Source organism: Boleophthalmus pectinirostris, unplaced genomic scaffold (genome assembly GCF_026225935.1).
Source record: "Boleophthalmus pectinirostris isolate CB_2022bp ecotype Guang Dong unplaced genomic scaffold, ASM2622593v1 HiC_scaffold_15, whole genome shotgun sequence".
In the NCBI taxonomy this organism is placed as follows: Eukaryota; Metazoa; Chordata; class Actinopteri; order Gobiiformes; family Gobiidae; genus Boleophthalmus; species Boleophthalmus pectinirostris.
In genome coordinates this window covers 28,640,730-28,657,322 of record NW_026571070.1, presented here as the reverse complement: position 1 = coordinate 28,657,322, position 16,593 = coordinate 28,640,730, and the positions used below count along the sequence as shown (strand labels likewise).

The following is a 16,593-nucleotide window of genomic DNA, read 5'->3' as shown; positions in this document are numbered from 1 at the left end:
ATCACACCATGATGTCACTGATGGATTCTATAATGTCCGTGATGGGCAGCTGGGACTGTAGGAAGAAGGCGGACTGTTGTCCTCACTGTAGCTGCTTAGTGTGCAGGACTCCGCAGGTGTTTTGAGCCACACCAGTCAAAGACTCTAATACAGACAGGGGTACATGAAGCGGCTACACACTACTGTGGGGTTTTATCACAATGTGCCAAAGTCAGAACAGTGCTACTATCTGAAAGGCTGTCCGCTGTCTCTCCTCACTGTCTCACAAGCTTTCCAAAAGGAGAGATAGTATGGTATGGTTCCTCTCCCAGGCTTCACCAGTCAATGTGCACTGCCATCATCTGTACTGCAAAGGGGTCTATAGGGGGGCTTGGCTGTCACACAAATTTAAGGCGACTCAGAGGATCATAGATGTGATTCCAGGCAGGTGTGAGTGCTGGTCCTCTTCCACTGACACCACAGACACTCCTGTACCATGTAGTGTCCTCTCATAGCCAGCCCCTCTGTGACTGCCCTGTCACTGCTCCTGTCTGTTGTGGACTGTGCCGTCTGTCATCGTCTCATAGTTGTCATTTCAGCTTGTGTCACTTTCACTGCATTTTGAGAAGGAAAACTTAACTGGAGTTAGTATGTTTGCACCTCACTCACAAGCATTTCAAAGCTATAGGGCAGGATAAGTTCATAACTTCATGAATCATTTTCAGTAGAAGTCTGTGTGTCCATTATCCAAAAGCATGTAGAGGTCATTTGAACTGATCCTAACAAACCCAGACAGTCTCTTAACAGATTCAAATTGTAACATTTAAGGCGTTGTGCCTGATTTTTATGGCTTTAAAAATGTGAAAAACAGGCCTGTTAATTTTAAACTGTCACAGAGGTCCAAACGTATTCCTCAGTGTGTAAGCACTTTTTACAACTTTCAGAGAGCCCTGCAGAGTTTTGACTTCATGTCAGTGCTAACAACAACTAGTAGACTGTTCTGGGCCAAGACCATCTTTACTTTATTACATAAAAAGCTGGGTACAGCCCTTTTAATTATCATTTTAACTCTCATTCATGTTTTTGCCATGTTTGTTTGTATAGTAAATATAAATATAGATTTGAGAGAATTTCTCTCCAGCATTAACAATATAAGGAACTAACTGCATAATTGTGCGTACGCCATCTTGTCTTATGTGTAACATAGAGCTCATTGTGTGTCTATACGCAGCATGGCCGGTTGTCTGCTCATACAGTATGTCTTTCACGCCAAAGTCTTAATCGTATTCACTCCATGCTTTTCATTCACAATTCTGTCCTTATATTCCCCGTCCCCTCCACATGCACTTACTGCTACATAAGTCCACGACTTATGCTTTACACACACTAATGTCCTTTCCTTCTTTGTTTCTTACAGATTCACCAACTAGTGACTCTGCCAAATCAAAGGTGAGTTTGCTCTAAACCACAGTGCTCAATCCTCAGAACAAGTGTAGGATGAGGTAGGTGACCGGGAGAGCGATCACGTCACATGTGCTGGCCAAGGCTTGTCAATGGAGCTTCACACTCAAAGCCTACAGAGGTTCTAGAAGAACATGTCCCATCCATTTTCTCCATAGACTTTCCAAATTTTGACCTTTTTATTTGATTCAAATAGTCTGTGGCATAAATCAACAGAAAATGTGCATCTGGAACCTCAAAGTAGGTGGTCACTGCTCCACTGACCATAAACAAATGAAGTTTTGCAGTCAAATTAGAATTCATATGAACTTAATTAACTTCCCTGCTTACATCAGCTGTAAAGTGGTCATGCCAATGCATTTATAGCTTGCAGATAGAGGTCTCATGCAAAGCTTTAAAAACATTTGCAAATCATTATCATTGCTCTGCTTTTGGTCTATGAACTGTTCACAACAGCTTGTTACACTGCAAGTGACTGGAGTGCAATGCATTTCAAAGCTAGCATGCAAATGCCAGATAAATGAATGTTAATGTCCCTCTCTCTGTCTTTTGTCAAAACTTCATGGGAGCAGGTGGAGTACACACTGTTTTTAGGCAGGGTTTAAGATTTTAAATTGTGGTGAAATATACTTTGAGTAAACAATAGCCAATTGAGTTACTTTTATTATTTATAATTGGTGGTTTCAATAAATGCAAATGATAGACCTGAACTGTTCAATTAATAGGTTTAATATTAGCAGCAGCCAGTGTAGTTTTTCTTTTTTTTAATTCATGTGTAATTGTTTTTTATTGTAAGCTGATGACAACAGCCTTACCTTATATGTTGAACTAAATGCAAGCATATTAATCTGGTCTTATTTGTCATTTTCACTTTAGGGCTCCTGGGGTTCAGGGAAGGACCAATACAGCAGAGAGCTCCTAGTCTCCTCTATCTTTGCTGCAGCCAGCCGCAAAAGAAAGAAGTCAAAGGAGAAGCCTCAGCCCAGCAGCTCTGATGATGATCTGGACTCTGTATTCACCAAAAAAGAAACCTCGGCCCACAAGCCACTAGAGACCAGCGCAACCCCCAATTCTAAAAGCAGCGTCAAGCAGCAGGTAGCGGAGAGAAAGGAGAACGGGAGGGCTGCAGAGCTGGCCATGAAAACCAAAAAAGAACACCGTAATTTTCTCAAAGAGCTAGCCAAACACCCCTCTTCTCATTCTCCTTCTCCGAACAAGTCTCCCATCACAATTCGACTGGGGAAACCATCTTTGTCCGACCCTCCTTCTATAGACGAAACCAGCGATCTTGGCACTATGAGCTCCGGTGCTTCAGTCCCAATTTCCCAGCCAAAGAAATGCAGTGTTTCGTTATCAGAAGCACCTTTGGGTCCAGTTATGGGTGCAGGGGCGTCCTTGGGTGCCGAGGTGAGCTCCATCACTTCGGACTACTCCACGACCTCCTCAATCACGTTCCTGACCGGTGCAGAATCCAGTGTTTTGAGTCCGGAGCTGCAAGGCGGAGAAGAGGCGGATGACGAGAGAAGTGAACTGATAAGCGAAGGACGGCCGATGGAGACGGACAGTGAAAGTGAATTTCCTGTTTTCGCGCCCACAGGGGGTAGTAGCCAGTCCACACCCTGCCCAGGAAAAAGCCAGGCATGTGCGCAAGGAAAACCAGAAGTGAAAGTAGAAGGAAATGGCGGACAAAGAATGGAATCACGCCGCCTCTTTCCGTCACACAAACTCATCGACGGTGATACGTTGTCCAGAAGGTGGTCTTTGAGGAACAAGACGGACAGTGAATCGTCTGTAGAGGGTGTTGTAGCGAGCGGGGAGCGTAGTGGTGAAGGGAGATCGGAATCGTCTACGCGCTTGTCCCGAGTGTTAGAGGTGATGAGAAAGGGGAGGTCCACCAGCAGTCTCAGCTCATCTTCTAGAAGTGAATCGGAGAGATCTGAACCGGCCTGGCACCTCAAGATCACAGAACGTCTCAAGTTCAGACTGCGCACTTCTGCTGATGACATGTTCAGCATCCAGAAGAACCCAGAGACTCGCAGTAGTAAGAAAAAGAACATCCGCAGAAGGCATACGATGGGGGGCCAGAGGGACTTTGCAGAACTAGCGGTCATCAATGACTGGAGGGAACAAGGCGGAGTGGACCAAGCAGCTGACATCTCCACTTTGGAAAACTTTAAGCCTCGGTTCTCTTCTCAAGACTTTGCCATTAAGGACTGGACGCCAAAGGAGTGCAGTGGAGGAGATAAGTCTAATCCACAGGTGGCTCCTAAAGCTGTGCCTGAGGACGAGTGTCTGGACTCTGAGCAGCCAGCGCCCCCTGCTGCCTCCTCCAGTGCACCGCCGTCAGCAGGAGTGAACGGGGGCGGGGTACAGAGTAAAGCAGTCCTGGGAGCAGACGCACACCCTCACAAACTGTCAGGGGCACAGGTGGTCCGATCACGCTTCTATCAGTATCTGTGACAGGACAACACGGACGCCACTGTGTCATCTGTACGGACGTTTAGCTAAAGTTATTATTGCACAATATTTTTTTACTTCATGTATCTATGTACATATGTGTATAGGCCTACATAATGCTTTGAATAATGTAAACATGTTCATGTTTGTAATTAGTTGGCAGTTTTGGATGGGACATGGAATATGTATCTTCCTCCTGCAAGAAAAGCAAGAATGTGTGACGTGAAGGAAGTTACTTTGGGAAGTGGCTTTGAAGTGCAAGTCAGGATTTGTACCAAATCCTCATTTTTCAACATTTATATAAAAATATTACAATTATAGAAATGTGTGCTCAACTGTGTGTTAACAGTGTTTACAATTACTACTCTCAGTCCAATTTTCAAATGGCAGATTTAATGTTATAAAAAAATAATGTCATGTAGCCTAATGTTCTTAAGCACTTAACAGCTATTTCCAAAACTGGATTAGCACCACTCTGTTCAAAACTCTGCTGGTTAGATTCTCACCAATGTTTTGGTGCTGGTTGAAATGTACTGGCTTCATAACTTTAGAAAATCATCCATACTAAATGTTTGTGTTTCTGTTGATGCACTTCTCAGCCACTCCACATGAATGTTGTCTTTGCACCAAAGGGTGACGGGGGGTTAGACTATTATATGAGGAGGCCTTTTCAGTAGAATCCTGCTTCAGTTCTTCCTGTCCTTAAAGATAAGGAGAATGTATGTGTGTGTGGACTAACACATTAGATGAAGAGTCATTATTAGATCCATGTTTATACGATGGCTGTACTTGAATAAGTGGATATAGTGGGGCTGCTTTCTGAGCTGGGTGCTGTGGGACTCATGTTTCACTGCACTACACAACAGTCAGACTTTAGCTGGAGGAGTGCTTTATCAAAGACTGAAATGCTGATACTAGACTAAGGAATGCTTGGTACAGTAGGTATTTTGTTCAGTTTTAGTCATACAGTACTTTTTTTTTTTTTTTTTACATATATGGTTTTTATTTTATCTCAAAAATGAAAGTGCCTCTTTTGTTTTTGTGTTTGTAACAGTTTGTACCAACAGTTGTCAGAATAAGGATTTTACACACCTTTCGGAAATCAGCAGATTAATTCAGGCATTCCAGTAATTTTATGTGGTGGTAGTTTCCCTGTTTTCTATTCAAATATTGGTGCATCCGACCATGTATGTTTACCTTCCCGTCTGTACTCTTTTAATGCAGTACAATGCATGGCCGATCAGAAGTGGGAGAGAAAGAGACAAAACTGCATGGGACAAGATTTCTCAAAAGTCAAGCATCTGGCCTATGTAGAGCATTACATGGGCAAAGCCTTTCCTCAAACACTGGAAATAAATATTCTTTATACATTGTCTCTTGTGTGAATTATTTACTTTGTAAATCTGTCTATCTCTAAAGAACTGTATGTAGCCTGCATTAGTTGATTTTTTTAAAAAGCTATCACAATTACAACTGAACCTGGGTTGCCACAGTGCCATAACCTGCAGATAGAGGACACATACATGTTTTTCTCCTTCTCAGTATATGCCTCACATAAAAGCTCAGAACTTCACTCATCTTTTTAGGTTTAAATCAATTGGATTTCAGTACCGGAACTGAAAAAAGATACTTTCGTGAGGCTCATTCTGCTTTCTGATTGGATAATTATCTTAAGAACCAAAACATCCAATTATGACATACAACACTTAATAAACAGTATATTTTGATTTGCCCATGTCTACCTCATATCTAGGGACAGTTAGGTCATGTTTATGTAATTTAAAATAAAAAAATGCATTTGGTTTCTTTAATCAATGTGCTGTGAAACACTTCAACGATTTTTTTGTCTGGAAAGTTCTTCAGTATAGCATTGAAATTAGTTTTTGCATGTACACAATTAATAAAATATCCAAAAAGGAACATTTGTAAATGTTGAACTTCTGTGATAGACCCAAGAACTCATGAACTGTAATACAACAAAAATCTGTATTTTAACTATATTTATTTATTTTCACTGACCTCATCTGTATTAAATACTGTTGGCCTATAAAATGTTGTGATGCCATGTGAAACCCAGCAATAGAATAGATAAATTATTTCTAAAAATAGAAAAGAAATTTTTTTTTTTTTTTTTACTTAAAATACCTATGGTAAGACTACCATAGAGTTTTGCTTATGTTATTCATAAAATGCAACTAGATCTGACTATATAATATGGATTTGCTGCCATCTAGTGGAATCAATGTGTAAACCTCTGAGCTACAGTAAAAAGCACATTCTTTAACCCTAACCGCTGCCCTAAAAATGATGTCAGATATTTAGGAGCATGTGTCTCCTGGCCTGAGTGAGACAATGGTCCCCTGTGAGGTGAACAGATGAAGTCTTCAGTGTGCATTATGGTTCAGCTCAGGAGAATGTGCACATGATCACAATGGAGACACTGAGAGGCCACTGATGTCATGTGAACTCTACCAGTCTGTGGTAGAAGGAGACACTGTTTTAGGCAAAGCTGCACCTTTCACAACCACAAGGTAAGAGGGGTTTTAAATATTTTGTTATTTAGTAAAAAATAAAATAAAATAAGAATGATTTGTTTACCTTTCCAATTGGACTTATTTTAAAATTACAAAATTATTATTATAAAGATAAACAGTATTTTGAGGATTACTGCAGATTGTGTTTTCTGTAATTAACTGCCTTTTTATGTGAAAATGTACTTATTGTCAAGGATCTTAATATACTGGAGTACTAAAATAGTTTAAAATTGTTTATATTTTATTTTATATAAAATCAGTACTGACTTTGACATACATAATCTGGGGTAAAACGTATTTATAAATTGTAATGATTATTATTAATACTGATTATTGCTATTTAAATTTAAATTCTACTTTCCCAATTTGTTTAGTTACACTGTGTTTTGTATTTTATTGTTACTGTGGAGGTGTTAATAGTAAAATAACTAAACTGAAACTGTAGATCAAACATTTTGTATGTCAAATTATATACTCTATAAACGATACAACTGTTGGTACTATGTGAACAAATTGCCAAAGGTTGGCATCTTAAATCTATTTAAGCCATTTTCTTGAGTGAGACACTTCCACATCTCCCTGCTGCCTGTGTAAATGTGCTGTGTGAGTGATTGGTGGTGGTCGAGAGAGGCCAACGGGGCAGAATGGCAACCAGGTTTCAGTCAGACCCTGGACATCTGCGGCCACTGATGTAATACCACATGTGGATCAAAGGGAGTAAAAACCTCTACCACATTGTTATATTCTTAGAGTTCAGGGGTCAATGCTCTTTTCATGAATTTTCCCACACAAAAAGTCAAAGCACAACCTCTTTCATCCGTCTGACTCTCACACACGTCTGTGAGTGCAGCAGTCATGTGGTGGCTGTACCTGCTCTCCCTCCTGCTGCCTCTGCTGTCGGCTCAGACCTACCACTGGGGCCCGTGTCCCTCGCCCAAAGTGCAGCCAGGCTTCAGTCTGCAGAAGGTAAACATTCACATGAGTTTTGTGTATGTAAGCTTTATGTACATAAACAGTTTAGTAATAACAGGCATTACCTCTGACAGTACCTGGGCCGCTGGTATGAGATAGAGAAGCTCCCAGCATCCTTTGCCAAAGGGAAGTGCATCGAGTCCAACTTTGATATAAGAAAAGATAGGACCATCCAGGTGATCAACAAACAGTATTAGTAAGTAAGCTTTTTAAAAGTCAATAATATTTCATCTTATCTTTGCCTCTCTGTTGTACGGTGACCAAATGTCCCTATTTGACCAATCTGATCCCTGACAACTTTAAAGAGAGGCATAAACTGTCATTTGTTTAGGTAAAATACAGAAAAGCTGCTTAAATATGACTAAAACATAAAGAAAATGTGACTATACTGACTCACATTTGTGCTGAATGCATAACAATTTCCCTTAATTACACACTCGTTTTACAATTTTATTATTACCAACCACCCAAACCAGGGACGTCCCAGTGTTTTATTTTGAAAATCTGGTCACCCTACCTCTCTATTGTCTATTTGGTTATAGCTGAACAGTCAATGTAGACTTCTCTACTTTATATAATAATGAGTAGTCAGTTGGGTTTTATTTTTGAAGGAAATGTACACAGTGTGTTTATTTGTGGTGTATGCTCTTTTGTTTGCTCATTTTTCTATTTATTAAGATGGCGTCAGAAAATATTAGCATAAAAAGTAGCCCAGTTGCTTAGGTCTCGCTGTCTACCCCACAAAGCAGTCAAAATATAGCAAACTATTTTCATTTACGTCTTTCTAACTGTCTAAAACGCCATGCACCCTGTAACTGCTTGTTAGAAAGTTAGCACTGACTGAATTTAAAGAGTTATAAAAACGTCCTGCTAACTTCAGCCTCTCATATAATTAGGCGCGCGCTTATGAGCTTCATTTGAAACTAAATGTGATTGGCTGATACAGTTTTATGCGCCGACAACAGCCAATGAAAAGGCTCGTTTAATTGGTTTTGACTTCCTGTGCCCCTTATAACGCCAGTGAGCTAACTCTTCAGGGTTTCATTTTTTATATGTGAATATGCTGTTACTCACTGCTGTGTTTTTATGCATTTATTTTATTTTCATGTGTACTGTTTACTTTTATAATGTGCCGTTTTAGTGTGTGCCTAAAAGTCTGCAATAAAAAAAAAAAAAAAAAAAAAAAAAAAAAAAACTCTTTTAATGGAGTCCGTGTGTGTGGCAGCAAAGACAAGACGAGGAAAGTGGAGGGCACCATGATCATCCCAGACCCGAGAGAAGCGGCCAAACTCGGGATCAGCTTCTCCTACTGTGAGTTCTGGACTAATATTCATTATAATTATATTTATGGTCATATTTTAATTCATTTGCTTTGAGTATTTTATATATCACTTCTATCAGTACCACATAAAACAGCCTACGTTCTCTACTTTTTATTTTTGAACATGAAATGTACGGATACTTTTTAATACTTTATTTTTCAATTTTTAAAATACTTTTATTATTATAGATAATTGAACACATAATTAAGTATAAATTATAATTGAAAAATAACTTTATACATCTTAGAAAGTTTTTGTACTGTAGCTCCCATGAAGAGAATAAAATGTAATGTGAGTGCCATCTAGTGGTAGATGATAAGAACATCTGACAACTTTATAGGGAAAAAAAAAATACAACTTTTATTATTTTTTATATTGATATGTAACCTACAGATCTATTTATACAGATATGTAGCTTTATAACAAACACATTTGATCTTGATGTAAGTTTGTCCAGAATGATACTTCTCTGCATTACAGCATTGAGTCTAATTAAGTAGGTCTAGATTTAGTTTCACAGTGTTTTTTTTTGTAATTTCAAGAGAAAATATTTCTCTTTGCAATAAGTAAAATAAACTAAAAGTCTAAATTTTCATTGACAGATGATTATACATGAAACACGTTAATATCTAAGAAATCCCCTTTTGTCCTTAGTTTATCATTACGCCCTGTGTCTCTCTCCTGCAGTCACTCCGTACAGCCCGTACTGGGTGCTCTCCACAGACTACACCACTGTGGCTGTGGTTTACTCATGCACTGATGTCCTGCGCATCTTCCACGTGGAGTACGCCTGGATCCTGGGGCGTTCCCGCTTCCTGCCCGCCGAGGCCATCCGCTATGCACAGGGACTGCTGCTGGAGGAGGGGGTGGACCTGTACAAGATGAGGACCACCGACCAGGAGTTCTGCAAGGATGAGTAAAGAAAGACAAGAAAGAAAGCGGAGATGAGTTTGATACAGATGTGGAGCTGAGATGTTTTTTATAAATGCAGGATTAAATATGTGTGAGGAGAGAGTGGAGGAATTCATTTGCTGATTTCCCAGTAGGCTGAAAAAGATACTTGAACATCACTTTAAACAGGGGGTATTGCACTTCTATGGAGGATTCATAGCTTAGGGATGCACCAATCTGATACTGGGATCGGATATCAGTGGCGATACTGAAAAATTGGCTGGATTGTATATCAGCTTCCAAACATCAGTTCAGCCAATATAGATTTAGACTTAGACTTCGACAAACTTGAATGATCCACAAGGGAAATTATTTCAGCAAAATAGCTCACACATCACAATATAATATAATAACAAACAAAAAAATAAACAGTAAATGGTAAAAATAAATTCAAAATAAATGGCAAAAAGATAACAAGTCAAAATAAAATAGAAAAATAAGTAATAAAATCTCAGTTTTATATAGATATCCTGATTAGACATTAAAATCTATGTAATAGGGCCCAAAAAAAATCTCATCATGTTTGAATTTTCTGTTGCTCTGTTGTAGAAGTTTTTCTATAGTTAATTGAAAGATACATAACAGCTACAGAATATATTGGTTTCTGTATAATAAACAGTTTCAGTCTGTGCTGATGTTGGCTGATACAGGGTTTTAACAGATACTTAAAGCCACAGTATTGAAATCGAAACTGAAAAAGCTGGATTGGTGCATCTCTAATTTAGCTCGCCATGTTACTTTTTATTGCTGAAAATGCTATTCACCAAAAACAACATATTAAAATGCTTGTATCTTTATGCAGAATTGTTGTGTAGGAGTTTGAGTAGGACGTAGGTTTGTGGGTGGAGCAGTGGACAGAATGCAAACTGTCAGAGAGTTTGAATAATGGTAAGGAGAGATTACTCAGATATGTATGGATGACATAAGAAAAACATAAGTAAAGCCTGTTTTTGATGAGAAAATAACTTTATAACATGGTAGAAAGCTCCAAAAAGTCGATTTTCCATAATACCCCCTTTTTAATTCTGAGCATAAGAGTCTAATAACTTTACATTTTACTTTATTTGTTTGTTTGTTATTGAGGATGGAAAAATTGTTGCTGAAATCAAAGAAAGACTGAAATGTAATAACTGTTAAGAATAGTTGTTTGTTATTTATTTCACAATTTAAGGCACAGAATTTGAATTTGTACAATAAATATTCATATCTGGTGAACAAAACTATATTTGTACTTTGACTTTTGGAATAAAGCCTTACTCCCTCACAGATACTGCACCAGGCTCAGGTCAGAGCCAGGCCTTTGAAACATCAACATGTTTTTTCAGTTAGAATGAGAAGAGAAAGTTGTTCGCTTATTGTTTTGGGAATTGATTAAAAGGCTGAATCATTTTAAATCTTACATGAAACTGCATGAACAGATCATAGACGAGATACAGTCAATGTAAGTAGTTGTCTTTTTGGTATAGTTGTACAGACGGATTGGAAACAGGAAAGTAGACATGCTAGTTTCGAGGTTAAGATTTGGACATTCAGGATTAAACTCTACTCCACATAAAATAGGAAAACATAATACCAGTCACTGTGACAACTGTGGACAACCAAACAATAGAACATGTATTTATGGAGGAGCACCCACGTAGTTTAAAAGTTTTATTTAAGTTTCTCAGGAATATTAATTTGATAAACAGGATTTGACTCATTTTGCTATAGCTATAATTTGATCACTGTTATTAGTAATATTATTTATTTATTGAATCTGATAAAAAAATGTGTTATTATCAGTAAGTCACATTTCAGTTCACACTCCTTGGTGGTGGGAATGCACCAGTAGTTGTTTGCCAACTGCCAATAAAACCTCACAAGAATAAGTTTATCACTATGTGATAAAATAAGTTATGATGGTAAACTAACAGTGAGTGGGATATGTCTTAATAACCCTTATGTGTTAAATGCAGGTGAGTGTGTAAATGACTAAAAGAAATGTCTCAAACTTCAGTAGCTGGACATCCACTCATTACTCGATACACCTATCCCCTCCCCCAGGAGAGTCTGAAATCTGCTGAAATCCTACGAGAATCTGGCATGGTACCAGACCATATAGACTGTATGTACCCTTGCACACAAGGGTGTACAGTGGAGCTGATACTCTGATAATCCATTTATAGCATGGATCTATGGTCTATAGTTGAGTAGTTTGTTGTTTGTGAGGGCAGGGGGGTGAGGGCAGGAGTGGTGAGAGGAGTGTGTCTGCTGCCTCTAGTGTGTGAGCTGTGACGTAACTGTGCACAGGTCCTGAGTGTTTTCAGACTAGAAAGAACTGCACCTGCACTTCAACTTTCACACCAATACAGGTAAGTACAAATACTTTTACCACAGAAATGTTGAAAGAAATTGTCATCCTTTGCACCTGGGGAATCTTCATGAGGATTATTAATAGTTTTTTAATATTACAAAAATGTATGTTGTTCACGTCTACAGTAGTAACTCTGGTAGTAACATTGGTCTCAAATGAAAACAGTTGACAAACAAGCTTAAAATCTATTTGATTAGCTGCACACACATTTAATTGAAGGTAAATCAGGTCATTATTTGTCATTCTAATAGCCTGGAAGTGTTATTTTTCACATTTAATGCAGTATTTAAGGCTTGGTTAATGTGTTATTTTTGCACAAACCTAAAGAAGCCGCTTGACTGAAAGTGAACCAGACTAACAGGTGGGACCACTAAAAGAATTTATGGTATAGCAGGTCCTGTATGTCTCCATGTCTGTCCACAAAAATACAAAATAAATAAACTTCATATCTCCAAGCCAACACCCCAGCAAGCCAATCATTAATCCAGGGTCTGTTGTATTTATTTATTTCGTCTTAAATCGAGTTGAGACAAGTCATTCAGTTCTTACAGTGGTTGATAATAACTTAAGTTCACATACTTTTACAATTTGAATCTTAATTTGAATGTACAGTAATGAAGGTAAATAGAATGTTTATGATGTTTTCTAATATACTTTTTTCTACCAGATCAATACTGCAGTCATGTGGTGTGAGTGCTTCCTCCTCCTCTTCCTCACTCCTCTGGTGTCTGCTCAGACTCTGCGCTGTGGGCCGTGTCCCGCTGTAGGTGTGCAGCCGCAATTCGACTTACAACGGGTAATACTAAATAACTCAGTAGTAGTAGTAGTGGTAGCAGTAGTATTAGATGTAATAATACATGGGTTTTATACAGAGCTTTTCACTGTAACACAAAGACTCAAGTAGTAGTAGTTTTAGACGTCACAGTAGTAGTCACAGTAGTAGTAGAAATCACAGTAGTAGTAGTAGTAGTGGTAGACAAATTGTAGTAACAGTAGTAGTAATAATCACAGTAGTAGTCACAGTAGTAGTACTCACAGTAGTAGAAATAGTCACCGTAGTCGTAGTAATAATAATAGTAGTCACAGTAGTAGTCACAGTAGTAGTAACAGTAGTCACAGTAGTAGTAGTAGCAGTAGCAGTAGTAGTAGTAGTAGTAGTAGTAGTGACAGTAGTAGTCACAATAGTAGTAGTCACAGTATTAACAATAATAGTAGTAACAGTAGTAGTAGTTGAAGTAGTAGTAGTAGTAGTAGAAGTAGTAGTAGCTGCTGCTGTAACAACAGTAGTCTAGTAGTGGAAGGAATATTAGTGAGGGAAGCTGTAGTAGTACCAATAGTACTAGTAGTAGTAGCTAATAGTTTTACTTAAACTTTAGTAATACTAGTGGATGTAGCAGTAGTAGTTGTAGCAGTAGTGGTAAGAAGTAGCAGTAGTTGTTGTTGCACTAGTAGTAATAGTAGTAGTAATAGTAGTTTTCGTAGCAGTACTAGTAGATGAGGAAACAACATTGACAGTTGTACTGTATGTTTGAACAGTACCTGGGCCGCTGGTTTGAGATAACCAAACTCCCAGCATCCTTTGAGAGCGGAAAATGTATCGAGGCAAACTACGCCCTGAGAAAAGACGGGACAATTCAAGTGCTCAACAAACAGATGTGAGTATGAGATGTGATCAGTACCGTCTTTTTTATACTTCTTGGACCTGTTATTTTAAAATATTACATAGCACAAATGAAAAGATATAAATGGAGGAGTTTTGTGTTTTTTTAGGGAGGAGAGAGGGAGAAATATAGAAGGCACTGCAGTGGTTACGGACCCTAAGGAGCCAGCCAAACTCGGGGTCAGCTTCTCTTACTGTGAGTACACTGGGACACATGTTGAGCATGATGACATAAGTGATGGGAAATACTTTAGATCTGTGCTAATATTTATACAGGCTGATACATGGAATTTTGACATGTATCATTTTTATACCAACACACATAACAACTAAAATGCCATAAAATTGTGTTAAAAGTGACTAGTACTTTGAATATTATTATACTGGTACCAACTTCATAGCAAAGGAGAAATTCAGTTTGTCAACTGGACAAAAGTTTACTCGGTCAAAAACATTTCAAAGCTCATCCAAGCTGCTCCTTCAGTTCTTGTCAGATGCTGGTGGACACTTCCTTATATCTGTCTACAGGGAGGAGCTAACTAACTAAAACTAACACACCTACTTGTTTACAGTTTTTGTTATTTAGTTCGGCCTATTGAACTGCACTGAGTGTGGGGTCTTATTAGCATAATCATTCAGGGTCATAATGGAGCTTTCACACCTCTAGACCTGACCTGGCTGCACCTATTGTTCTCTTGTTTGTTTTGTTTTAGGTTTGAGGATGGAGTTATAAATAGGAAACAGATGTGTCTAAGATCTGTACCTCACTGTTTTCAAAGGAGTGGCCTGATGCTTTTAGGTGGAGATGGGATTTGACTGAGGTCCACTGCTGCTCTCTCGTCTGTGTTGGTACATCCTCTTGTGAAGTGACTGTTTTGTTTCTCCAATGTAGCGCTCACTGCAGTCTTCACTACACTGAATGAAGTAGACCACATTGCTTTGTTTGTGACTCGGTGTTTTATCCTTTGGATGGACCAATTTTGGTTTGAAGAAGCAGCTTGGATGAGCTATGAAATGTATTCGACCTAGTAAACTTTTTTTCAGTCGACAAATTGAATTTCTCCTTTGCCATGGATTCTACCTGGACGACTGAGGGATTTTTCACTCACGTTCCAATTTATAATAACTACATTTTTAGATTAGATTTAGTGAGAGTTAAGGTATTATTTAAAGTGACTTTTTGGAGAGAGAACATTAACACTATACTTGGGAACATTCACCATGGAGATAGATACATTTTATGCCATACTGTAGAATATCATAGCAAAAATTACTGACATTTCCAAGAAACAAGTAAGAGGATGCTCTTCACTAGGCCAAATAAGTGTCAGGTTTGTGGAGAGGCAAGCACGCTCACAGTAAAGACACATGTTTTTCAGTGCTAAACCAGAATGAAAAAAACAACATACTTTTATTTTAGTATATTGATTTAAAAAGTTACTCACTACGACTTTAAGTACAAAGTTGGCAGCACTACTTTGTTGTCCTTATAACTATCGTTCAATATCTGAAAACTGGAACAATATTTTGGGGGCTAAATATTTATCATGTGCACATTTTCTGTGCTGCACTAGGACATGTTTGGTTATTTTTGGCTGTACGATAAGATTTGAGCCATAAAAGTTTGTATTAATAACTTCTATGACTTATTATAGATATTAAAGTGTCTCATTCTGCTATTTATTTGTTGCAGCTCATGTTTTTTTTAAGTATATTGAAAATTTAAAGTTGTTTTTGTGTTTTAAATCTGCTCTTGGTTATTGTGTCAGTATTATCATTCATCATATTTACTTCAGCTATATATCGCACTTCAAATTTTGTTATTGTGACAGGCCTAGTCGTACTTTTACTTTTACAACTTCCACCACTGAGTAACTCTGTATACTGCACATATATATTTCCATTTCTCTCCTGTCTCAGTGTCTCCCGTGGGCACATACTGGGTGCTGTACACAGATTACACCAGCGTCTCTGTGGTCTACTCCTGCACTGATATACTGCGTCTGTCTCACGTGGACTACGCCTGGATCCTGGCCCGGTCCCGATTCCCGTCCGAGGAGACCATGAGGAACGCCACAGAGATCCTGGAGAAAGCAGGAGTCAAAGCGTGTGAGCTGATCCCAACAGAGCAGACGGGCTGTTCAGACGACACCATGTGAGGTTTGAAGTACATTTTGAACTGACGTGGACTATTTATGCACTTATTTAAACACAGAATATACTAGAATGATGATAATGACTGATGAAACTATGGTTACTCTAATATTTTAATTTTTAAGAGATTTTTGAAAGAGTAAATGCATGTATTAATAGCTTGGTTTTGTGATTGAAGACATGCTTTGTGATTTTTTACAATAAATAATATACAATTAAATAATATTTTAACGTATGTAACTGGGATGTAGTCATAAATTGGCAAATCAAAATGCAGGTATGTGCTGCCATCTAGTGACATTAAAAGGATTTTGATGCTGCAAAATAAAAAATAAGAAACTAAGATTGGAAAGTACTTAATTATGACTTTGTTAGGACTAATGTAACTAAATCTACAGATATAGAAATATAGAATAGAATATTAGAATAGAAATCTCTGTGCTCCTCTGCTTCTCTCCTCCTCTCTTGTTCTGCTCCTCTCTTCCTCTCCTCCTCTATTCTTGTGCTCCTCTGCTTTTCTCCTCCTCTCTTCTTCTGCTCCTTCTGCTTCTCTTCTTTTCTTCTTCTCCTCTCTTCCTCTCCTCCTCTCTTCCTGTGCTCCTTTCCTCTTCTGTTCTTGTGCTGCTCTCCTCTCTTCTTCTTCTCCTCTCTTCCTCTCCTCTCTTCCTGTACTCCTTTCCTCCTCTGTTCCTGTGCTCCCCTCCTCTTCTCTTCCTCTGCTTCTCTCTTCTTCTGCTCTTCTGCTCCTCT

The 16,593-nt window shown here is 38.5% G+C and overlaps 3 protein-coding genes across 5 annotated transcripts in view; all 3 read left to right on the top strand.

The window, feature by feature from the left end:
• Positions 1-5,265, top strand: part of LOC110165546 (rho GTPase-activating protein 21-like) — a 100,996-nt gene extending 95,731 nt beyond the window's left edge. For all 3 annotated transcript variants that reach the window (XM_055150966.1, XM_055150965.1, XM_055150967.1), the window contains 2 exons: positions 1,397-1,428; positions 2,317-5,265. In XM_055150966.1, coding sequence (XP_055006941.1) covers positions 1,397-1,428; positions 2,317-3,900 — 1,616 coding nt within the window. In that variant the 3' untranslated portion in view covers positions 3,901-5,265. The remainder of the gene's footprint in view (positions 1-1,396; positions 1,429-2,316) is intronic.
• Positions 5,266-7,286: 2,021 nt separating this feature from the next.
• Positions 7,287-9,645, top strand: LOC110165544 (apolipoprotein D-like). The gene is made up of 4 exons (XM_020930744.1): positions 7,287-7,397; positions 7,478-7,599; positions 8,629-8,714; positions 9,413-9,645. The coding sequence occupies exons 1-4, from the start codon at positions 7,287-7,289 to the stop codon at positions 9,643-9,645; spliced, it is 552 nt and encodes a 183-aa protein (XP_020786403.1).
• A 2,318-nt stretch (positions 9,646-11,963) lies between these two features.
• On the top strand, positions 11,964-15,848 carry LOC110165543 (apolipoprotein D-like). Its single transcript, XM_055150828.1, has 5 exons — positions 11,964-12,027; positions 12,697-12,825; positions 13,566-13,684; positions 13,800-13,885; positions 15,610-15,848. Exons 2-5 carry the CDS (start codon positions 12,712-12,714, stop codon positions 15,846-15,848), a joined length of 558 nt encoding a protein of 185 aa, XP_055006803.1. The 5' UTR covers positions 11,964-12,027; positions 12,697-12,711.
• The last annotated feature ends 745 nt before the right edge of the window (positions 15,849-16,593 follow it).

Excerpts from the sequence above, each read along its gene's own strand:
- LOC110165544 (XM_020930744.1), top strand. The coding sequence starts at position 7,287 with ATGTGGTGGCTGTACCTGCTCTCCCTCCTGCTGCCTCTGCTGTCGGCT. Across the intron at positions 7,398-7,477 it reads CAGGCTTCAGTCTGCAGAAG|TACCTGGGCCGCTGGTATGA; the intron begins GTAAACATTCAC and ends TACCTCTGACAG. Across the intron at positions 7,600-8,628 it reads GTGATCAACAAACAGTATTA|CAAAGACAAGACGAGGAAAG; the intron begins GTAAGTAAGCTT and ends TGTGTGTGGCAG.
- LOC110165543 (XM_055150828.1), top strand. The coding sequence starts at position 12,712 with ATGTGGTGTGAGTGCTTCCTCCTCCTCTTCCTCACTCCTCTGGTGTCT. Across the intron at positions 13,685-13,799 it reads CAAGTGCTCAACAAACAGAT|GGAGGAGAGAGGGAGAAATA; the intron begins GTGAGTATGAGA and ends GTGTTTTTTTAG. Across the intron at positions 13,886-15,609 it reads CGGGGTCAGCTTCTCTTACT|TGTCTCCCGTGGGCACATAC; the intron begins GTGAGTACACTG and ends CTCCTGTCTCAG.